Below are 25,209 nucleotides of genomic sequence, written 5' to 3'. Positions count from 1 at the left end.
AGCTATACTATTTAAAATTGTTTAAAATTGTGTTATAACTATTGAGAGGAGGTGTGAGTGTAGGTGAAGTATATGGACTAAACCTTCATTTATTATATCAGAAAGTAAATAGGTAGGAGACAAAATACTAAATCAACCAATATCTATCTAGTAAGTAATAATAGAAAAAAAAAATTAAGGAGTTAAGTGACTTAACCTATCAATGGAATATTGTATCACCATTAAAAATTATGAGTAATATTTCACCTATCTCAATGAATAATCTCCTTAGTGTTACTAAGTAAATACATCCAAGCACAGAATTTATACCTAGTATATCACTATTTGTGTAAGAAAACAAAATGTGTGTATGTGTGTACTTGTGTACGTATATGTGTGTACACCTGGATGCCACACAAGACACATTATTTGCCTCATGAAAGTACACCTGGATGCCACACAAGACACATTATTTGCCTCATGAAAAGGAAATCAGGTGTCTGATGAGAAAACCATGGCAGGAGGTTATTCTTTTAAGACTTCTAAATTTTGAACCATACGAATACACAGAGTATTCTAAAAGTAAATAAAAATTAAATTTTAAAAATTATAAAGTAATTCCTTCTGAAAATAACTAGAGGTAGAAAGAAGTAGAAAGAGACGGCTGTTGTATGACTGACAAATTCTTATACATTTTTCAAGATTCTGGTGAAGCAACTTATGTGTGAAATTTGTCCTGACCCCAGCCAACCTCTCTGCAGAGTTAGTCAGTTCACCTATGGGAGTTTGGAGCACCATTTACCCGGCCCTATTACAGCATTTTCTCTTCACATTTTATCTTTTAGTTATATGCCTGCCTCCTTCACTAGACTGAGTGATCCTCTAGGTCACTCAGAAACTATTCCTCTTTGTGTCTGCAGAACTTTCGTGCGTTCTTTTGAATTCAGTACTTCGTGCCTTTTGAATGAACTGCTTCTATCACTATCAGGGTCAGCCTATTCCCTAAGTGGAGGAAATACTCCTAAGAACCCATGATACAGCAGAAGCAAGCTGGTAAGTGTCTGAGAACAGTTAACTGAGAAACAGGAAGCACTGTGCACATCACAGAACAGTATAACCCACTGAAGATGGGTGGGGGTGTTCACACGCCTTCTGTAATTCCTGCATCACTGCTGGAGGCCAGTGTGGAATAAATTTTTCCACAGTTTGGAGACATACAATGAACAACTGTAAAAGACAAGTTACAAAAAAAAAAAAAAAAAATGGTGCCTGAGTAGGAGAAGGCAGAGAAGTATCTCAGGAAAAATCACAAACATAGATTTTATGTGGTTGGGAACAAAGGTGGAGGCAGTAGATTATTACAAGTATCAAAGTTCAATCAAGAGTAGGAAGCCAAGGAGAGAATACATGTCAAGGTCACGTGTGTTGAAATTGGTTATCAGGAACACAAAACTGGTCAAATCAAATTCCTTTAACGAAGTGTGAACTAACTTCATTTATCTTTGAAACAGCAATGTTAGGTTATTGGTCGAGGGTAGCCCTTCCCTGGGGGAGCTTCATAAGTAACACTCTGGGATCTCATCTCACCGATATGATATTCCCTCTCCATTCTACGGTCTTCTCCTTTTCACTGGTTGCTTTCCCAAGATCTGTGTAAAAAGGCTCAGCTTGTTCTATCCTAAANAAATGTATGTTGATGCTCACAGGGCCTTCTCACACACTATCATTTGCAAAATGTCCCTGAAAGCTGACATTTATCCATAAGCAAAAAAAACCAAAAAAACAACAAAAAAGGCATAAATTCTAAAGAAGTAGATTGACTTTCTGGGGTGAATTGGGGCAACTAGTGTTGGCATTATCCTAGAGTAAAGACAACACATAAACACACATACAAAATCTAGCATTACCTTTAGTAAAATGACTGTATTCCCATCTGCTCAGTCTAAATGATTGGGTGCCAGAGTATGATGAACTAATGCTGTCAACGTTCTGAAGTAAATGATTTTTAATCTAGGAATTTATAATTAGCCAAATTATTCATCAAGGATGAAGTTAGAATAAATATATTTTCGTAAGTGGAAGAAAGAGATATTCTACCTTCCATACACTGTTTATTAAGAAATTAGTTGAAATATTACCCAGAAAAGCAGAAAACTAAGAAACTATAAGATATGGGATCCAGAAATTTGTGAATGTAACTCACTGAAAAATTTATCTAATCTGAAAGAAGTGCTAGAAATAGAGCAGGAAAGAAAAGGCTCTGGGAGGGAAGGCTCCAGTCAGTTAACAGGGATTTTGTTTTGCTATTAATGTCAAGAATTCAGAATTTAAGTAGCCAACAAAGATACCATGAAGAAAAAAGTAAGAACAGTAATAACTTAAATGAAAAAACTAAAACCAAGTGAGAAAAAATTCAAAACAATCATATATTAATACTTTGTCATGCTGCAAAAAATATTCACAGTGATAAAAATATAAGCACATTTACAGATTTTCATGTTATTGAATCAGCTTTTAGCTTAGGTACGAAAGATTTATTTATGGTTAGAGAACAGAAAATATATGCTTCCACTCCACTCAATAGAAAAGTAGAGCTGTGGATCATGGAAGTCTGGAAGTAGAAGAGTGAAAGAATAGTGAAAGAATCTTTATGGAGACTGTACTGTCTACAGTAGATGGTATGGGAATAACTATATAGCTATACTATTTAAAATTGTTTAAAATTGTGTTATAACTATTGAGAGGAGGTGTGAGTGTGGGTGAAGTATATGGACTAAACCTTCATTTATTATATCGGAAGGTAAATAGGTAGGAGACAAAATATTAAATCAACCAGTATCTATCGAGTAAGTAATAATAGAAAAAAAATTAAAGAGTTAAGAGTGACTTAACCTATCAATGGAATATTGTATCACCATTAAAAATTATGAGTAATATTTCACCTTTCTCAATGAATAATCTCCTTAGTGTTACTAAGTAAATACATCCAAGCACAGAATTTATACCTAGTATATCACTATTTGTGTAAGAAAACAAAATGTGTGTATGTGTGTACTTGTGTACGTATATGTGTTTACACCTGGATGCTGCACAAGACACATTATTTGCCTCATGAAATCAGGTGTCTGATGAGAAAACAGTGGCAGGAGGTTATCCTTTTAAGCCTTCTAAATTTTGAACCATATGAATACACAGAGTATTATAAAGGTAAATAAAAATTAAATTTTAAAAATTATAAAGTAATTCCTTCTGAAAATAACTAGAAGTAGAAAGAAGTAGAACGAGCTGGCTGTTGTCTGACTGACAAATTCTTATACATTTTTCGAGATTCTAGTGAAGCAACTTATGTGTGAAATTTGTCCTGACCCCAGCCAACCTCTCTGCAGAGTTAGTCAGTTCACCTATGGGAGTTTGGAGCACCATTTACCCGGCCCTATTACAGCATTTTCCCTTCACATTTTATCTTTTAGTTATATGCCTGCCTCCTTCACTAGACTGAGTGATCCTCTAGGTCACTCAGAAACTATTCCTCTTTGTGTCTGCAGAACTTTCGTGCATTCTTTTGAATTCAGTGCTTCCTGCCTTTTGAATGAACTGCTTCTATCACTATCAGGGTCAGCCTATTCCCTAAGTGGAGGAAATACTCCTAAGAACCCATGGGACAGCAGAAGCAAGCTGGTAAGTGTCTGAGAACAGTTAACTGAGAAACAGGAAGCACTGTGCACATCACAGAACAGTATAACCCACTGAGGATGGGTTGGGGGTGTTCACACGCCTTCTGTAATTCCTGCATCACTGCTGGAGACCAGTGTGGAATAAATTTCTCCACAGTTTGGAGACATACATTAACAACTGTAAAAGACAAGTTACCAAAAAAAAAAAAAAAAAAAAAATGGTGCCTGAGTAGGAGAAGGCAGAGAAATATCTCAGGAAAAATCACAAACATAGATTTTATGTGGTTGGGAACAAAGGTGGAGGCAGTAGATTATTACAAGTACCAAAGTTCAGAGTCAAGAGTAGGAAGCCAAGGAGAGAATACATGTCAAGTTCACGTGGGTTGAAATTGGTTATCAAGAACACAAGACTGGTCAAAGCAAATTCCTTTAACGAAGTGTGAACTAACTTCATTTACCTTTGAAACAGCAATGTTAGGTTATTGGTCAAGGGTAGCCCTTCCCTGGGAGAGCTTCTTAAGTAACACTCTGGGATCTCATCTCACCGATATTCCCTCTCCATTCTACAGTCTTCCCCTTTTCACTGGTTGCTTTCCCAAGATCTGTGTAAAAAGGCTCAGCTTGTTCTATCCTAAATACAAAACAGATTTTCCTGTTTCTTGCATCCATCACAAACTTTTTAAAAAGTTTTATGCATAATTTATTTTTACTTTCATTACCAAACTTCTCAACAGAGTAGTCAACATATCCACCTCCATTTATTCCTTCCCTGACCCTTTGCAATCTTGCTTCATCCTCTGTCTGTCTCTGTGCTTTTTGCTGACTGTCTTCCTGCTGCTTAGAAAGCTCCCTGTCTGATCCAATTCCACATGTCCTTTAATGCTCAACTCAGAAAGCACCTCCTTCAGGATATCATCTATGATAAGCTCCTGCCTAGACACTTCCGCCGTTACACACTTTGCCCCTGCAGCCAGAGGCAGAGTGGTTTTCCCTTACTACAGATGGCTCTGCAGCTCGGGTCACAAACCATCAGCTAGACACACTAAGAAAAGAGAAGACACAAACAACAAAAATCAGAAATAAAAAAGGTGACATCACAACTGATACCACAGAAATACGAAGAAGCATTAGAGACTATTATGAACAACTATATCCCAACAAACTCACTAAAGTTGCAAGATGCAAAATAAATAGACAAAAATCAGTAGCGTTCTTACACAACAGCAATGAAATAGCAGAGAAAGAAATAAAAAAAAGCCCACTTGCAACAGCTCCAAAGTAATAAAACACCTTACTCCATGAATATCTAATAGTTAAAAGCAATAAAACACTTAGGAATGTATTTAAACAAAGAAGTGGGTGAAAGATCTCTACAATGAGAAAAATACACTGCTGAAAGAAATTAAAGAGAAAACCAAAGAATGAGAGACAATCCATGCTTATGGATTAGAACAATTAATACGGTGAAAATGTCCACACTATCTGAAACAATATACAGATTCAATGCAATCCCCCCAAATTACCAGTAACATTCATCACAGAAATAGATAAAACAATCCTAAAATTTATATGGACAACAAAATACTGCAAATAACCAAAGCAATCCAGAGGAATAAACAAACAAATAAATAAATAAAGCCATTGGCACTATACTATCTGACTTCAAATTATACTACAAAGGTATAGTAACCAAAACAACATGGTATTAGCAGAAAAACAGACACATGGACCAATGGAACAAAATAGAGAACCCAGAATCCACATACTTGCAGCTCGTATAACTTCGTATAATGTATGCTATACGAAGTTATTACGATGACAATACCAGCTCAAAGGTTTTTTTTTTTTTATGAGGATTGAATGAGTTCACTGGTTTTAATGACATTAGAAAAGAAGGTAGTAAGTAATAGTAAGAAGATAGTTAGTAATATAAAAGTGCAAAAACATAGTTACGACCACCCGAATAGTCCACTGCTAGCTCAAATTTCACATGTTCCAAATTGAACTCTCAAACCTACTCCTCTGCCTTTTTTGCTCATAACAATTAAGGACATCTGTTATGGGCTTGTATAGTCTCCCTTCTTTCAGATGTTGATGTCTCAACACCCCGTACCTTAGAATATGAACTTATTTGGAGGTAAGGTCTTTACAAAGATAATTAAGTTAGGATGAGCTCATTAGAGTGAGCTCTAATCCAAAATTACTGATGTACTTACGTAAAAGGGAAACGTGGATACACAGACCTCAGAGAGGGAAGACAATGGGAAGAGACATAGAGAAGACAGCCATCTATAAGCCAAAGAGAAAGGCCTGAAACAGCGCCTTCCTTCACAGCCCTCAGAAGAAACCAACCCTGTCTCGAATCTTAACCTTGGACTTTCGGCCTCCAGAACTGTGAGACAATAAGTTTCTGTGTCTAAGCAACCCAATTGGTGATATTTTGTTATGGCAGCTCTAGCAAATAAATACAGAACCATGATCTTCTAGGACCCAGTTTAAAAACCTCAAGCTTCTCTCGTTCTCCATCTCCTGGCCAGATGAACTCCAACAACCTGCCCCTGAGTGACTCACTCCTGTGATCTTGTGTCCCATAACCACCAGACCCATATACACTTTCGTCTTCTCTGTCTGAAACAGAGCACATTACTTCCTAAGGCTCTCCCCCAATAGGCTCTCTGTAGCAAAAGCCCTGTCAGGTCTCCCTCTTTCTCAGCCCATAACTTCCACCTGCTTACTAGAGATACATGAATTGTTACCCTGGCTCTCAAGGGCCTTTGCCATCTGGTAGACAGCCATGTTCCACACGTTGTGTGCCACAGCTCTTCTTCATGTATGCTGCTTTTCATCTACTCTGAGCATACAGCCAAGGCCTTTGGGTTTGCTCGTCTTTTTTATTTTCACTTTAGCAAGCCGTTTTTCAGCATCTGCTATGTGTCAGATACATGCTAGAAAAAACTGATCTAGAAGTTACCATTTCTTGAGCACCTACCAGGTGCCAAGCCTCCCCTTTTTAAGGCATATTACGGGATATTTAATCTGTATTATACTCTTAATATGTTGAAATCAGAAGTATTATTTCCATTTCACTGATGATGAAATGGAGGCTCAGAAATGTTAAGCAATTTGCCCACACACATGACCAGAAAGTGGCTGAGATAGATTTATATTAATTTATCTGTTATATACCATTTCTCTCTTACGAATTTCTACCCATGATATACACCCTCTCAGTGAAGTCTTCTCTGATCTCCTAGCCAGAAATGACCACAGATACTTCATCCTCAGCTATCGCAATTTTAACTTTCCAATTTATATTATATGTCTCTGTGTATGTGTTTTCAATCTTCTAAAAGATTTTGTGTTTCTTGAAGGAAAAAACCAACTCCCGTAGAATTGGAAATATTCTCTCTCTTAAGGGAAAATCTAGTGGTTCAATGAGATCCTATGTCATTTGCTAAACTCAAAAAGTAGAAGTTTTATATTTGTCCCTAAACTGCATAACAAAGTTCTCTATTAACATAAAAATAGGTATTATTGACAGTTTTCACAAGCTTTACTCTTCTTATTGATTTATATTCTGCTTCAAGTTCCTTGATCCAATTATATTATAGACTGTCAAAGAACTTCTAACACATTCCTAATTTGCAGGCTTTACAGTGATACTTCAGGAGCTAAAGGAAGCATAATGGTGCAATGAGGAAAAAAGTATCAATCAAATAAAGTCACCCAAATTAAAAACACTAACAATAAAACCCATGTGAAAGTTCTATCACTGTATGAAATTTAAAACTTGAAGTAAGGTGAAAATGTCTTGACAATAATCCTTTGCAAGGCAATAGCACACATTTCAGAAAATAGAAGTATAATATCAATCACACTAGACAGTCTTAATTGCATTTTTACAAAGTTTCAGAGCTTTAAGTCAAATGAACAGTTGTGATTAAAAATTTGAGGATGCAGCATCATAAAAAGTACAGTGGTCATCACTGTAGAATTTCAGACAGTTTTAATTATTGTCTTGGTACAGAGTTCAAAGAGCAGAAGTAAATCTGCTATACGTTTTTGTGAAAGTAACCACGTTTAGGCAATAATGGCCTGATTCAGGTAAATCTTCTCTCAGAAGTAAAATTTTAACTTGAAAAAAAAATTAAGGATTAGTTAGACAGTTATGCACTTGTGAATTTATTCTTGAACTTGCTTGATTCATTCAGGTCAACAGCACTTTTAAACCCCCATAAGACTTCTTAAAACTTTCCTGGCTATGTGCCTAAATACATATAAATGCGAACATACTCAGCAATTAACTGGACAGTATGGGGTAAATGAGATGAGCAAGGAATTCACTGTGTGATCTCCATTAGTGTTAATGAGAGTTGTGTAGTTAATTCCCTCACACTGCTGTTCATTTTCACCTCCTCTGTGGAGATCATTGCAAAGCATTTAAGTTTTACACCCAACCCCTACCCCATGACAATTTTTGCTTACCTCAGTAATGAAGGATTTGGCTGTGGCAGGATTCATAACAAGGATGGCTCGCCTAAGAGTGTCTCGATAGCGATTCAATTCCTCTATTCTCATGGTATCAAAGAGAGTAGTGATCATTTTATTGATGTTGTTTTCTACCTTCTGAAGTGCAACATCCATCCCCTGCTGAGATACTTTGTCCAAAAACTCCTGTATTCCACGGATATCTAGGAACATCGAAAGCCCATAAATATGTGAATTATAGTACAGAAGGGAGACAAAATCTTTTCCACTTACATCAGAATAGTTTATTGTACACTATTATAGGCTGTCTAAAATTACTAACTGAGTAGCTGATGAAACTCTCAATTATGAAATTTAGAGTTGACGGATTCCTAAATTATTTCCACACTGGAAATGTTGGAACAGAGTTGCGGGAGGCAGTTGGGAGGAGCTTCACTATCCTAAAGTAAAACATGAGAAGAAGGAAAGTCCATTCCCTATTTTCCTCAATATTAATGACTGATGTTAACCTTAAGTAAAATATAAATATCATTGAGGGCAGATGAATCTGAATCAAGTTTACCGACATTTCTTAAAATAAGCAACAGTATCACTAAACTTGACATTCACAAGTTAAGTAGAAAGAGAATTGCAAGAAATCATCTTCGAAAGGCCTCATGTCACTTAGATCACAAATAAAATAGCTACATTTTTGCCTGTATTAAGAGAACCACATCTTTAGCTCAAATATGAAAAACCTGGTGGGAGACAATTTTCTGTTCAGAAGTATGGAGAATGTAATATGTTAGTAAAGTACAAGTTTTCAAAATATATTTCAGCATTTTAGAAAATGTTAAGCAGTGTTTTTGAATGTATCATTATTAGCAAAATAGTAACATGCCCATTCTAAAATAAGCAATGTTCTGAAAGGTTATCAACTTAAAAGTTCAGTGCCCACTTCACATTTAAATAAGGAAAGTAAAAAATAGTCTAAAGTATTTAAAATTTGTACTTTGATGCATTTTTAATTAACATTAATTGTCTGAAATGTTGCAAACATTTCTTCTTAGCACCACATTGATTCTTTATAGAAAAAGTTATCTGAACTGATAAGCATGATTAGCAGGTGTACCTGGCACAACATAATCTTAATATACTAGATTAGCTTTTACTATATCAAAAGCTATATTTTTCATTATATATACAAGGCATAAAATGTTTAAAGGCAAAATATTGGAGAAAGATAAGAAATAAATGGGATTGTAAGGAACTTTTTATGAAAAATCCTTAACTGTATGTGATTGCATGCATGTAAATTTGCCTCTCTGGGGCAATGATTAATTCATGTATTTTTCAATACATTACCAAGTGAACACAAAATAATAAGCCCATAGAACGTGAAAACAATTAGCCACAAATTTGGAAACTGGCAATTACTCATAACAAAAGTTTATATTTGCAAGATTACAAATTAGCTGTAAAAAATAACCTTTGCTTTCTTCTTCTGATTGCTTTTATTTTAAAACAATTACCATAAATATTATATTTTCAGTTATCTGATGGCTCTCAAACTCTTCAGAATAGATATCTTGTGTAAATTCTACTTATATTTCTTATTCCTAATTGTATTATAACCCCAGGATGTCACCATCAAAGCAGGTTAAAAGAATAAAAGCCTCAGCTGCAGCAGAGCAAGAGATACAAGAGCTGGAATAATAAAGATTTTATGTATTCATTAAATATCCAAGTCAGAAAGTATATAAGGGTGTAAGACACTGAAGCACAGATTAAACACGGGGTTAAATCTGACGGGACTTGGTAGACACAGGTGGAAGTATAATAACAGGACTATGTACACACTAAGCAGATGTTCTCTAACTTTGGTGTGAATCCAAATCACTTGGGAAAGTTACACAAAATACAAAAGCCTGGGTCCCACCCCAGAGTTTCTGAGTTTCTCTTTGGACTGCCTAGCTCCTAGATGTGTGTGTGCAGAAATAAAAACTACTCTTTCTTCAACCAAGGCTCCAAGGATCTTTTTTCCAGTTACCAAATCATAGACCTGCTTGTGAAGGGTTTGTGACCCAGTCTGGACAATGGGCTTGAGGGGTCTGTGAGCTCCAGACCCAGCCCTAGCTCTACACTTGTGGTAAGCAGAAAATGGCCTCCCCAAAATGTCCACATCCTAATCTCTGTGATCTAAGAATATGCTAGGTTACATACCAAAGGCAAAATAAAGCTACAGATGGAACGAAGGTTGTTAATCAGCTGACCTTAAATAGGGAGATTATCCCATACTATTTGGTTGAGTCCAGTATAATCACACAGTTCCTAAAATTGGAAGAGGGAGAAAGAAGAAGAAAATTAAAGTGAGATCTGACTCCTGAAGAATGGGTTGAGACTTTCAGAAACTTCAGCGAGAAGCAATGTTGCTGACTTTGAAGATGAGGAAAGGGATTGTGAGTGAAGAAAGCTGGATGACCTCCAGAAGGTGAAGGTGGCAAGGGAATGGATTGTCCACCAGAGCCACTAGAAAAGAACACAACCATGCTGATACCTTGATTTAGCCCATGAAGACACTATTTCAGATTTCTGACCTACAGAACAATAAAATAATTTGTGTGGTATAAGCCTCTAAATTTTGATAATTTGTTATGCTAGCAATAGAAACTAATATAGAACTATTATCCTTAGGATGGTATTTTTTAGATTGTGGTCAACTGATTTTTATTTTTTTGGAATCATCTAGAGAACTTGCTGAAAATTAAGAATTCTGAGCTCAAACCCATTCCTATGGAATCAGCAACTCTCAAGACAAAGCCTAGGGATTTTCTCACCCTATGATTCTTAAGAGAATCATATTGGGAACCAGTGCTCCAATTTCTTGACTTTTGTTGTGTCACAGACTCCTTTGAGAAAATCATGAAGATTATGGATCCTCTCTCTCCCCCAGTAAATGTATATAGCCAGAACATTCTGCACTCCACCTAGATTATAGTCTCTTAGTCTAATCTGCTTGTTTCTTTTATGGGCAGTTATTGGAGAACCCAGATAAATATATTGTCACTGCTCTTAATGACTTTTTTTTTTTTTTTAGCTAACCAAACTCTATGAGTATAAAACATGTTAGCTAGTAGTAAGACATTTTGTTAAAACAGGGGAACATTTTAAATAAAAATATTAAGAAATATAACATATAAATACCTTTCCCCATAACTTTTAACTGTTTTCAGTTACTATTTAGTCAAACTTTAGTTGTCCTCATGGCCAACAAAAACATACTAAGCTATAGAAAGCTGGGTTCTCAGGGAAGCAGACTGAGATAGAGGCTGGAGAACAGGAAGCTTCTTGGGGACTGCTCTCAGGAATAACACTTGTGTGAGAAGGGAAGGGAGAAAGAAAAATGCCCACCAGTCAAGGAGGCCTGGGCTGTGATACATCTCATTGGAGCCCTGCAGGGAGCTCTGAAATGGAGTGGCTTTCAGAAATGCCCAAGTTAGGGCTTGTGGCAGGAGGTAATTTACAATCCTGCATGGACTTTGGCTGACAGTTGACTACCCTTCTTAGGAACTGCCCTCAGCTAGGGGAATAGCTGCCAGCATTCCCAGTAGTTGGGGGAATAAGTTCTTCAGTTTTGAAGGGGGATTTGGGTGGCACAAGTCAGAGTCCATCTGGAAATTTTCCTTACATTTATGCAGCCAGAAAGTTATTGTTTTGATTTTCACAGTAATTTGATGTGAAAAGGCCTGATAAATCATTTCTAGTCAATATTTCCATCTTTCCTTTTTAAAACATCTTTTCCTTTTATTTAGGGGGAAACATACTACATCTGATGTCAAAAAACCAGGTTTGGATCCTTATGTTGCTACCTGCATAGCCCTATTAACTTGCATACAATTTCATAGTTGATGTCTTTTGTTTTTATCTTCCCTGTATTTCTTCTCCTTTATTCAAATAGGAAGATGGACTTTTTACTGGACCCATCACCGTGCTTCACATGTGCCCAGCCCTCTCTGTTTTATTTCCAGATTGTCATGTGTCCCAGATGGATAATGTAAAAGAAAGGGTCTTTCTTTTCTATTACAAGTTGTAATGATGTAGTTTTGGGATTGCAGGAGCCAGCATGTCTACTGAGAAAGTAAGTAAAGTGAGCCAGGCAAGCCAGCTGTTCCCTAGACATGCCAACAATATGAATGAATCGAAAAAAGAAAAGAAAAGAAAAGCTAGTTTGAAGTGAACTTCTGTCACTTGCAAGAGAGAAGGTCCTCACTAATACTTTTTTAAAAACCAAACCTGGCAGTTTGATGATGAAAATGAAGGTACAGGTCCTGTCCTTGAGGTGCTTCTAGTTAAGTGGAGGTAATGAGAATTTAAATAGGAAATTATGTTTTAATGTGATAATGCCAATAAAAGCAATGTAACAAAGGAATGGAAGCATATGGGAAGTAGCAACTGTCCATAACTTATCTGTGCAAAAAAGAATTATTTCACCTAATTATTGGGTTGTTCAGATAAAAGGAAATAGGGTATGTGAAATATTAAAGCAGTTTATAAACTGCCAATTTCAATGCAATGCACATTTTCATTATCAAGACTTGATTATCCCTAGTCAAAAGTCCCATTTGTTCTTAATTTTGTGCTGCTATCTTCTTCTATAGAAAAACAGAAAATGGAAGAAAATCTTGATAAGAACTAAAGGTTGATCTATGTAACAACCTCAGAACTTGGCATTCTAGCAACCATCAATTTCTCTGATATTTTGATTGTGTTACCTACTTAGGCCAGCTTCTCACAACAACCCTCCAAGAGGTCGTTTCTGGTTGAATCTTAATGATTCATTTTATTAAATTGTGTAAAATAATGACTTTATTATGATCTCTAAGGTAAAATTAATTTTAATCTCTACTAAAAATGGTTTATATTCAAGTAGATTAGGGTAGAAAAATCCCAGACAATATTAGAATTTAATGTATAAACATATTTCAAGACTGACCCCCAAAAGACTTTAAACCAGAAAGAGACACCCTATTATTCATTCCATACCAGTAGTGGGCTCAAATAAATCCCGTTCTGAATCAAGTCTTGGCTTACTATGTGCCAAGCATGGTGAGAGAATGAAAGAGATTGTTGAACAGAATGAAAAACCCCTGCTCTCACGGGGTATATTATCTGCACCACCTGATGACAGCATAGACCTTATTATAGACAGAGGAATCTTGCAATACTACTCATTTTGTCAAATTACATTTGCAATTTAACTAAATTTAGTGGCATTCTCTGGAATCTTTCAAAATAGTAGTTATCACTCTGATTATTGTGTTCAAATATTGCCTTTAAAATATCGAATCCAATAAGGAAAGAGATCTGTCACTAAATTTCTGTGTCTATTTTTTTCCCCTCTACTTATCTCTTCCTCCTTTGTGTAGATTAAGCATATCTAATCATTACATGATCATTTTGATCTCACTTGGAGGAGGAAGACTTCAGCACTGCATTCAGCTAATACTGGTGTTTCTGAAATTATGACAATGCCAAGCCTTAAAATTAGTTTAGAACCTTGTCACATTTATTTTTTAAATTTTTTAGATAAAAAAGGAATATGTCAAACTTCTGGATACATGAGATACATCATTGAGCTGAATGGGATTTCTCAACATTTGAATAGCAAAACATACTTTATAAATAGCTTCCTTCCTAAGAAAATAAGGCTTTTACCCATTGAGCAATTTTTAAAATTTTGTTTAAAAGAATCTTTACTTCAAAAAGAATTGGAGTCATTTGTTGAATATTTTTTTTGCATTTATGGTGTATTTTTACTTTATATTTGAAAACATAATGATAATAATATATTGTGTCAGATTCTGAGTGATACAGTCCAGCAGTAGTGAATTGAATTGTGTCCTCCAAAAATTCATGTATTAGAAATGTAAGCCCCACTGTGACAGTGTTAAGAGAGTGGGAAATCCTATTAAGGTAATTGAAAGGTGGGGCCTTGAAGAGGTGATTAGATTGAGAGGACCATTCCCTAGTGAATGGATTAATCCATTGATGGTTTAATGGTGGCCATGGGTGTGGCTATGAAGGCTTTATGAGGAAAGCAAGCGAGGAGCTTAACCCTCTCTCTAGCTCTGTCATCCACCATGTGAGATGCTTTGTTGCTGTGTAGAGTCATCACCAACAAGGCCCTCACCAGATGTGTTCTCTGGACTTTGGACTTCCCAGCCTCTGAAACTGAAAGCAATGAATATAGTTTATTTATGAATTACCCTTTTTCAAGTATTTCTGTTACAAGCAACAGAAATGGAACAAAACATGGCCAATCACTGAAATTCTCTATTTGATAGAAATTGTGATTTGAACATAAAATCATAGTATTTCAGTATGAGAGGCATCTTTACAGTAATATCAATCAATAATTATTAAGGACATTTTGCTCATGAACAAACCCAAAGTAGTAAAACATACAATTTTTACCTACTTGACATAATATGTACTAAAGCAAAGAAATAGTTCAATAAGATGCTTGGAATAATTACATGCTTGTTCATGTACATTGAAGTAAATGAGAGAACTGAAAGTTGGAAAGTAGCCAAATGAGTAATAAACAGCTTTAAGACTGTCTAGAGAGAAAGTCAGTAATATTATAGTCATCAGACATTTGAAAACACTCTCAGGGTAATCATAAACATTTGCAATCAATTAAGAGGAATGTGTCCATTTCATGGGACTTGATTAAACCTACATTAAGACTGCATGGAATAAGTGTGATTCTTAGAAATGCAATCATAAGGATCGTCATCCAATGTTCGTTTCAAAAGGGCCTCCCATGTGGCAATCAAATTTGAAGGTCACTTGACTATATAATGACTCTCACTTTGGGATCATTAAATCAATGTTTTTGGTATGCAGAGGAGCTCATAAACAACATATTTATTAATCCCTGAAGTTCAATTTTTCTTTGTTTTTGTGCATATCAGTGTCAAAAAGTATCTACTTCTACCCAACATATTTGCTTTAGTCATTTTCATGCTGAGGTAGTTTATCAACACATTATGCACATTTAGGCCTCTGATTGTTTCAGAAATAGTTTAACAAATTATAGTAGAGATTTACATATAGTCAAAAATCTTGTTGTAAAATATGAAACATTGTCCTGAAACTATAAGAAAAATGTCAAAAAGGCTAAGGCCATAAAATAATTTTTAACTAAACAAAATAAATAAAGTGAAATAAATTCAAACCAAACTTAAGAATTGTATGTTTTAAAAGCTATTTTAAAATGTTTGATTATAATAAAGGATATTTATAATTTTAGTAATTATTTTCTTATAAGCAAGATTTCCTTACAACAAAAAAATGAAGTGTATGTGTCTATATGTGCCTGCCCTATACTCTTCCACCAGAAGTTCATCATGTAACTCAGTCTGGTGATGTAAAATCCTCTACATCCCTGACTAAATTGTTTGGTTCATGGATTGGCAAAGGACCCAAACAGGGTGTGAGATTTGATATATGGATATAAATCTATATGTATGATATGTAATATATGATATGTAGATAAAAGAACAAAAGAAGAGAAAGGATCTTTAGTACAATAATCTGTCAGAATATGCTCAAGGTCACCAGTGCCTGCTGTCTTGCTTGAGAGTAAAGCCAACACTTGAATTGAAGTAGAGATGAGGCTGTGCTTAAAGAATATCTAACTACTTTTAATGAGTTCATGTCTCTATGTCATTACCATAATAAACTGCTTAGCTCCCTGTCATTGTAACCAGTCTCTACACTGGACCCATCCCAATAGATCTACCGATATATCTATCCCAATATTAGGCTGTGGAACGAATACCATTTCCAGGCAAGGGAAATTAAAGAATCCGAGTAGCTTATTTGATGAAGAGCACATCAATATTACCGATTGCACCATTCTAGTAAAGCAGTTCTATCCAGTTCCACACCCTGAAATTCAACTTTTCTCTTATCGATACTCTCAGAATAAAATTCTCCCATTAAAGCAATGTAGTTTTTTTCCTATTGTACGGACCACCTCCGCCTATAACTTTCTGTTTTCTGTATGATGCCAGTGCAAGACTTCTTGATTCTGCAATTTAGCCATTGGCTGATACATCTGGGAGCTACTAACCCGCACTCTTGATTAAGAGCTACCCTTCATTCCTTCCTCTCCCTAATATGTCTTTCCACTTTCCTCCCTTTTGTTCAACTATTCTGATTGGTAGAGGCAGCCTTCCTTTGATAACAATTGAGGACAAAATTTCAACTAGTTCTAACCATTTTTGGCCAGATCAAGGAGTTCGCACACGAGTCTCAACTCTTCCCTAATTTCACCTTTGGACAATACAAGGCCAACTCCCCTTCATTTTAGTGCTTAAATCTCCACCCCCAAGAGAACACAAGTTGCATGTAACATACATGATGCCACACTGCTCATGCGCACTCATCCTAACTTGTATATGTATAGCAATAACCCAGCTCTTGTTGAATATGTATGAGTTCTTGTAGCTAGACCCTTAAGAGATTGTAACTGTCACCTGCTTGGTATAGGTCATGAGACTGGCCTCACTCTTGGCTTGCACAACCCAAATAAAGTTCCTTTCTGATATTGTTGTGATTCTTTTAGCATTCACAATAAACAAGGACCCTGCGGGTGTTTACCCATGACAACACATCCATCTTAATTCCTTGCTTAGACCTCTCTCATAGTGACTCTGCCTGCACTACTGAGCTTCTTTCAATAATAAAACCCACCTACTTGACCACACTTCCTCTTGGAAAGCGTTTGGTAGAAGGCATGAATAGCATGCTAAGCAAATCGAGGATGATGGAAAATTGGAAGTTAGTCAATATATGCACAATAAAGAAATAGCATAAATTTTTTTAAAAAGCAGAAACTATGAGAAAAAACAAAGGCACAGCATTTTTGTATTTTGCTAAAGAGAGGTTAAAGGTGTCACGTCTCTCTATGGTGACAAGACAGCATGTGGCATGCTATGCGATCAGTAAATGTGTCAGGTCTTATGCAGAGAGATTCAAAAATAAGAATAGACAGGGATAAAGACATTGAGAAAGGTGGAATACTTGAAGCCCACATCAAGTGGAAAATGGTAAATTACTTGTGGTGCTTAGGCAGTTGATAACTGAGGTGCGTTCAGGGCAGTATAGTAATTTTCTTTACTTATTGATAAATGATTCTAAGCAAAAGAGATTATTTATTTTATATTATTCCAGAAAATGTCTCATTTTGTCCAGCATATGGATTTTCAGTTTAATATAAAGAAAACTTTCTGACGACTAGAAATGTCCAATGTCCAACAGTGAAATAAGCTCCTTCAACAGTGTTAAAATCAAGACGGAGAGGAAGAGACCTGCTGAAATTTGTTGTTTCAGATGCTTCATCAACGAACAAAGCTGGTTGTATCAGAGTCACCGGGGGAGTTCTAAAAATATATATGTTGCTGGCCTGCCTAGCAAAAATTTGGATTCCAGAGTTCTGGGATAGGGCCCATGTCTTTCTATTATTAAAAAGCTCATCTAGTGGTTCTAATATGCTTCCAGTTTGGGGTTCTACGTGTCCACCAAATTAAATTCTGACCTTCTATTACTCCATAATCTCTAAATAATCATGACTCAATTATGCCATTTAGTTTAAAATTCTGATAGTTGTGCAAATTGATTTTCTACTTTTTCCCTCTTCCTTACCTTTTTTGATCTTCAAATATCTGATGGGTTGCTGTATCTTGTAATTTTTATTGAAGTTCAATTTACATAAAATAAAATAAACAGATCTTAAACGTTGAGTTCTAAGAGTATTTACTGTATTCCACTCTTACTACCACTAAAAACAAAGTAATGAATATTTCCATTACGACTGAAACTCATCTCAGGTCTCTTTCCAGACAATCCACCTAAGACACACAGATGGCAACCACTTTCTGATTTGTATCACCATAGATTAATTTTGTATGTTATTGGACTTCATATAAATGGAATAATAGGGAATTTACTCTTTTTAATTTCAGATTTCTTTCACTCAACATTATGTTGTTGCATATTTCATTAACTATTGCTAAATAATATTCCCCAATGTGGATACACCAAAATTCATTTAACCATTCTCAAATCAATGGGAACTTGGTTTGTTTCTGGTTTGGAATATAATGAATAATGCTTCTATGAGTATTCTTATGCTAGAATTTGTGTGAATGTATATTCTGATTTTCCTGAGTGGAATGGGTGGGTCATATGGTAGGTAGGTTTTAACTTTGTAACAAACTGCCAAATAGCTTTCCAAAGTGGTTGTACGTTTTGCATTCCAATCAGCAAAGTAAGAGAATTGCGGTTGTGCCGCACCACATCCTTGTCTGCATGTAGTATTCTCAGTCCTTCTGCCTTCAGCTAATCTAGTGGGCCTAGACTGGTATCTCATTGTAGTTTTAATCTGCATTTCCCAATAGACTAATAACGTTGCTCACTTCTCGTGTTTATTTGCCATTTATATATCTTCTCATGTAAATTGTCTGCACCAGTCTTTTGCGTATGTTTAAGTGTGTTTTTGATCTCATACTGAGCTTTGTAGGAATTTGTTGATATATATTCTCTGAGCCCTTAATATATTGTATACATTTGCATATGTTTTTCAGATATATGTACCAGAATTTATTCCTCAGATTGTAGTTTGTTTATTTCTTTTCTCAATATTGCCTGTTAATGAGAAGAAAAATTTAATTTTCATGAAATCCAAGTTAAATTGTTTGCTTTTTTGATTAGTTCTTTTTCATTCCTAAGAAATCTTTGTATACCCCAAAGTCATAAAGATAATCTCTTATGTTTTCTTCTAAAAGATTTCTAATTTTAGATTTTAGTTTAGGTCTATGATAAATTTTGAATTAATTTTTGTGTATGGTAGGAGATAAGAGTGAAAGTTCTTTTTGTTTTCCTATCATACAGATACCCAATTGGTTCAGCACCTACTGAATTGACTTGGAATATTGTCAATAACACATTGACTGGACCCCTGGTTATGCTCCATTAATCTATTTGTTAATTTGTATGCCAATACAAAATAAGCCTTGAAATCATATAAAACATTTCATCCATTTTTTTTTCTCTTTTTTTCCCGAGATTATTGTGGTTATAAAAGATCTTTACACAATCCATTTAAGTTTTAGAATCAGCTGCAAGAAATCTCGGTTATGCACTTTTTCTATTGGGAATATTGTGCTCTCAAGTAAGTTTGGTATTCGGTTAGCAAAGGAAAATGAGAGAATGGTTATTGTATAGGAAACAGCTATTTCTGATACATTTGAGTCACCTGTGAAATCTCGGTTATGCACTTTTTCTATTGGGAATATTGTGCTCTCAAGTAAGTTTGGTATTCAGTTAGCAAAGGAAGATGAGAGAATGGTTATTGTATAGGAAACAGCTATTTCTGATACATTTGAGTCACCTGGGTTGCTCCAATGACTTTCCTGTTCCCATGCTTCCAATGAAAATGTTAAAACATACCCCAACAGACAGGAAAAGATGGACTCTGTGGCCGAAAGTGTTGGAGTGAGCAGGACTGAAGCTGTACTGGGACCTAAAACTGCCTGGCCGTGGAAAGGTGGGAGAATTTTAAAATGGACAGTTTTTTTCCTTTCCACTCTTTTTTTCCATCTCCTGATTTTCTTATCTTGCTTGCTAAGGAGGAAAACAAAGTCGAGAAGCTAATTAATACTTTGCAAAGCTAGTTCTTTCTTTGAGGCTTATAGTGTTTTGAGAAATGATCAAGGCCTAATGACTGGAATCTGACCTTGGGCACTAGCCAAGTACACTGGTGCAAATCAAAATCTTGCAGGGTCCTGAGATAACAGTGAAGGTGAGAATAGAAACCGGAGGATGCCTTGGTAAGACCTTATACCTGACCCATAGACATGGACCCCTTGTAACACATCTTCTCTCCTGCTTTTCATCTCCCACATTCCATTCCCTCAACCCCTCCTTTAAAAACCTCTCAGTAAATCTAAATTTCTGAGACTGGATAGCCTGCTATCTCCTTCAGTTGAATACATTGACTTTTCTAACACCACCCATTTGACTTCTGAGGAGTTTTCTTTTGTTATTTTTCTCTTCTTCTTAAGAGGGCGGATAGTCAGACCTGAGTTCAGTAACAAAGGAGATACCCTAAAATTATCAGACAGTGTCAGACAGCCATAGTGGAATGACAGGTTAGACATGTATCCCCATGCTTACAAAAAATTATATTATGATTGTCATGAAACTCTTCTTTCCTGTAACTAGGCAAAAACAGCATTGGAAAGATAAGGCTCAATCAGCTACAGTTGGAAAATCTCGGCGCCGTCCTCCAAGGGACACCTGTGCCTGCACCAACCTCCCTTCTCATTCCTGGGGGCCCACTACGGCTCCAATTAGACAGAGAACGGGCCCCATGGACATTCTTCTCCTAACAAGAAGGGCCATATCAAAACCATGCAAGGCCAGTCTATGAAGTCTGCGCAATAACACACCTTTTGTGCCTTATGATTCCACGTATGTTCACTCACTGAGCACACATTTGGCTTTCCCCATACCTATTCATAGCATTCCTCAGGCTTGCTGAATATGTATATAGAACTGATCCCAGGAGGCATAAATACCATCCTTTTCCCTTGCCTCAGCAGAGCACACACCTTCACTCTTGCCAGAGGCTGTGTTTCCCCAATGTGTAGAGTGTCTCTTTTGCTGGAAAGTAAAGTCCCCCTTTTTCTCTCTAGCCGATCCTGTAGTTGTTTTGCTAACAATAACTAAACCTTCTTAATTAACATATAATGTTTTTACTTGATGTTAATATGTTGGAAATCTGCAGGCTTGAAGTCATTGTCTCACTTGAATGAATATGATTCTCCACATTTACTTTGTAAACTTATTTTTTATTCCACAGTTTGTCAGATATTAATCTTAATCTTATTTCTATAATGTCAAAATTATAGTCTCTGAGTGGTTGAACTCAGAGACTATGGAAGAGTGTTTGAATTTGGGCTTCTTGACTTTCTTTCAAATTACATGACCTTCTGCTACCTCAGTTTTTTATTTGTAAAAATAAAAATAACAGCTACCTCACAGTGCTACACAAGAATTAAACGAGATAATATGCACATGTAAAGCACTTAGACCAGAGCCTGGATATAGTAAATGTTCTCTGTAAGACTAGCCCTTGTTTTATTCTTGGGAGATATTTAGCAACCTTTCCATACTCATTCTACATGGCTAAGTGTACAGGCTGTATCGGACTTTAAATCTCATCTCTGACACTTCTTAGTTATGTTTTTGTGAACACATTACCCATTAGTTGTTTCTCTTTCCCTATTTGTAAAATTGTGACAATAATATTTCCCACTTCATAAGGCTGTTGAGAAGATTAAATGATATAATTTAAATACCTATTCTAGTGCCTGGCAAGTAAAAATGCTTGGAGACACTATTTTTAATATTTTAATTGCTGCAAAACTTGATCACACTTTATCTCTATTAAAGTGGCTGTTTCTCATATATTGTCACCTCTCAAAATCTTCCCTAACTTTCATAGTCAAGATCAAAGTCTGCCCACTGAGCCTTCTTTAATCACTGCTGCCAAAATATAACACTTTTTTCGTTACACACCGCTAGCTTTCAGTTTTCATCATTCATAACACTTAACCCACTATTTTCTCCACTGAGAGACATATATAAATTTTACCTCTTTTGTTAATTGTAAGCTTCTTAAAGGCTAAAACTACATTCTGTGAAGCTTTTTCCTCACACTTTGTACTGCACTAAGCAAGTGAGCAGTGAATATTTCCTGAATGACACGTTTTTAAAAGCTCAACACTTCCCGACTTCTTTTCAAGTCTTTTAAAAACTGTCAGGAATCAATCCATTCAAATAAGGTTTCTACATTTTTTTCTCCTTTCATCCATTTATTTAGAATCAAAAATATGAATTTTTTTTGTTAGGGAATTTAAAGTAGACTTTTATACTATGCCCTTAATCATAATTAACTGCTTTTGAAAAATGTGTTTCTCTAATTAACTGGATATAGAAGGCTAACTCTTAAAAAAAGTATATTTTTCTAAGTAAAATACATCTTCAATACAGTTGGCCCTAGCAGGCTGCCTGATTCCATCCATAGATGATGCTTAATCCATACCGTAATGAAAGCAATTCCTGATAACTAAGATAAAAGTCAAATACAATTCCAATGCTCGAATTTAATGATGACACTATGAATGGATATGTAAGTACATGTAGCCCTCTTCAAGGTAGAAGGTATTTGGATAGCTTGATGTTTACTTTGGACTCTAGCCCAGTTCTTTACTAGCAAGACTTATTGAAAGTATCAAAGAGAAATTTTCTTTCATTAAACAAGGGTATTACAGGAAATAATCTCAATAATACAATCAGGGTAATTTTTCATGAATTATTAAATTAAATAAGCCCACAACAAGTTTATCACAAGACTAAAGGAAATTTTTAAAAAAATTATTTCTAAACAAAACCCTGTATGTAACAGAAGACCCAGTCATATATTGTGTGGTTATAGCATAGTACTTATTAAAAAAAAAAAACCTGAGGAGAAAAGAAAGAGGCATTTCAAACATGTGTGAATAATTCTGTGACTGTGTATTTAGAATACATTTTCAAAAATATATTTATCTAATCAATAATAAAACTGTCTTCTCTCATAAGACTCTCCTGAGTGCAAACTATGCAGGAATTGGAAACAAGCTGTCAAGGGATTTTCTTTCTGCATCGGCATTTATAATCTAAGAATAAAATTCTCATTTTAATGTTCTGAAAATGTCTTGACCAAACATCACTTTCTATTCTTTATTTTACAGGACTGTTTTCTAGTACTAACTGAAAAGCATTTTCCCTCTTTAAAGAAAGTTTTAGAGTTTTAAAAATTCATTATTTCAACTTATGTTTGGTTGGAGGTCATAAGAACATCACTTAAGGCCATCAAGGCTACAAGTAATCTGACTGGAAGAAAACTCACAAAGGCATACTCAGCCTGTTGATTCCAGAGATGAAGAGTTTGCTACATCCACTAAATAATCTATCACCGTATTTCAGACTCGTGTTGGTTTCAGTCCTTACTTTTACTGATGAGCCAATCATTTTTAATATCCTTTTTGTTTATTTTATTCATTTCAGTCTCTTTGTCTTTGTTCTATGACCCTTAAATAACATGAATTAAACAGCAAAAGTACAGATTTCCGTACTGGAGACAAAGGAGTGTGTTTCTAGAGAGTGCCACAGACTTTGGCTGAAGCCTTTCTGTCAGGTTTAATGCGACACTGGCTGCCAAAACCCCATGCAATCTTTGTATATTTAGGACTAAATTGTAACTGCCACTCGCTCTTCCTCCCTGGGGGTCCTCAGGAGCTCTTACTTGTTGCTTCCCAGATTTCTGCCAACTTGTTCTCAGTTCTATTGATGACACTTTCTGGCCTACCCTCGTGTAACCGTTCTTCAATATTGTTCACAATGCTGGGTATAGCATGACAAGAAAACAGTTTTTCTCTTAATGCTTATTTACTTATTTACTAAGAAAATAAATTGCACTACAGAGGGTGAAATCCTCTCATTTTCTTTTGATAAAAATGTAAAAACTAGACCCATTCATACTGAAAATAAAATTTTTCTGAGACTCCTTCTTAAGACATAACCTCTACGGAAACACATTTCAAAACACACATTCTTTATTGAGATCTCTTTATTTCCCCTCATTTGATCATACCCATCTGTGTTCCATTTCTTCTCCCTAGTGACAAAAATAAGAGGGAAACTATACTTGAAGATCTCTGGGATTAATCAGTTAGAAAACAGGTGGATAAATTCAGAAAAAAATTAAACAGAAATAATACTGTTTTTGCTTACTTTTCATAATGTAACACAAGTAAATATAGTGAGACAATCATTTTCTCCTCAAAATATGGTAAATTTAGGGACAATGCTTTATTTTGGACCTTGAATGATTAAATAAATTAAATGTTTTTATACTATCCAGTATTTTTCTGAGATTTCATATGATGGACAATATGCAGGGAAAACTATAAAATAATATAAATTTAGTGACTCTGAAGAGTTAAGTACTTAGTAGTTACTGAAGTCTACACAAAGGTGTAAACAAGATCTGTCAGATATTTTTGTAACAAATAATAAGAATAGGTAATTAATTTTTTTTAGTGTTCTTGGATATACAAAATGGTCTTTTATTATAATAGAGAAGTATGCATTTTTTTGAAAAGGGAAAAAACCAGTAATGTCTTTATGACTTCCCACCTATCATTTGAAAAATCAAGACATAATGGAGTGACGTTCCCTTTGGAAATATTTGTAAACTGAGCATTAGGTATAGGTATTTATTTTTAAATTTGATTTCAAAAGGATTTCATACAAAATAATTGAACTTAATGATATGAACCAAAATTTTCGTTTTGCTGCTAGGTTTGTAAGAAGAATATGACAAGAAAACCACAAATAACAATGAGTAAACTCCTCAACATTTTTCAGGAATTAATGAAGTTGCTTCTCATGAAAACATAATCTTACAAAATTCACACAATTTACAGACACTTACCATATTCACTATCATAGAATATAATGAATTTCTGCCAGGCATACTCTGTGATGACTCTTAGGATAACATCATTCAAGTAGACAGGTGGGCGAACAGAGAGAGTATAGTCGTCATTCCTGTTGCTCCTGGTGAGTCCACAGCTACTTCTTGGAGTCCCAGCTGTTGAGCGCTGAATGAAGAGGTGGGGGATATGCATGGCATCTGCCAAAGACTGGAGGGACCCTGCTGACGTGCAGCCAATGGAGCTGACCAAGGCTAAGATGCCTTGACTCATAAGTTCACAGGCTGCAAGAAAGCACAGTAATATTCAAGATGTTAATGGCCTTCACACATTTTCCCTTTTTGAGGAGCAGTGAATAAAGCTTACAGAATTACTACACAACTATCCACATTTTTTAAAGAAAGGGACATTCTATATGAGAAGATCCTCAAACTATAAAATATTTCCAAAGTTCAGTTCAAGAATTCTGTCCT

At 35.5% G+C, this 25,209-nt stretch overlaps 1 protein-coding gene across 1 annotated transcript in view; it reads right to left on the bottom strand.

The window, feature by feature from the left end:
• Positions 1-8,138: 8,138 nt before the first annotated feature.
• LOC103600736 (glutamate receptor ionotropic, delta-2-like) overlaps positions 8,139-25,209 on the bottom strand; it is a gene marked incomplete at its 3' end in the record, with an annotated part of 41,402 nt that continues 24,331 nt past the window's right edge. Inside the window, exons 2-3 of the mRNA XM_008585067.1 lie at positions 24,736-25,020; positions 8,139-8,344 (exon numbers count right to left, since the gene is read on the bottom strand). Coding sequence (XP_008583289.1) covers positions 8,139-8,344; positions 24,736-25,020 — 491 coding nt within the window. The remainder of the gene's footprint in view (positions 8,345-24,735; positions 25,021-25,209) is intronic.

Source organism: Galeopterus variegatus, unplaced genomic scaffold (genome assembly GCF_000696425.1).
Source record: "Galeopterus variegatus unplaced genomic scaffold, G_variegatus-3.0.2 Scaffold3434, whole genome shotgun sequence".
Lineage (NCBI taxonomy): Eukaryota > Metazoa > Chordata > Mammalia > Dermoptera > Cynocephalidae > Galeopterus > Galeopterus variegatus.
The sequence above is the reverse complement of the archived record's forward strand: the minus strand, read 5'-3'. Positions and strand labels throughout refer to the sequence as shown.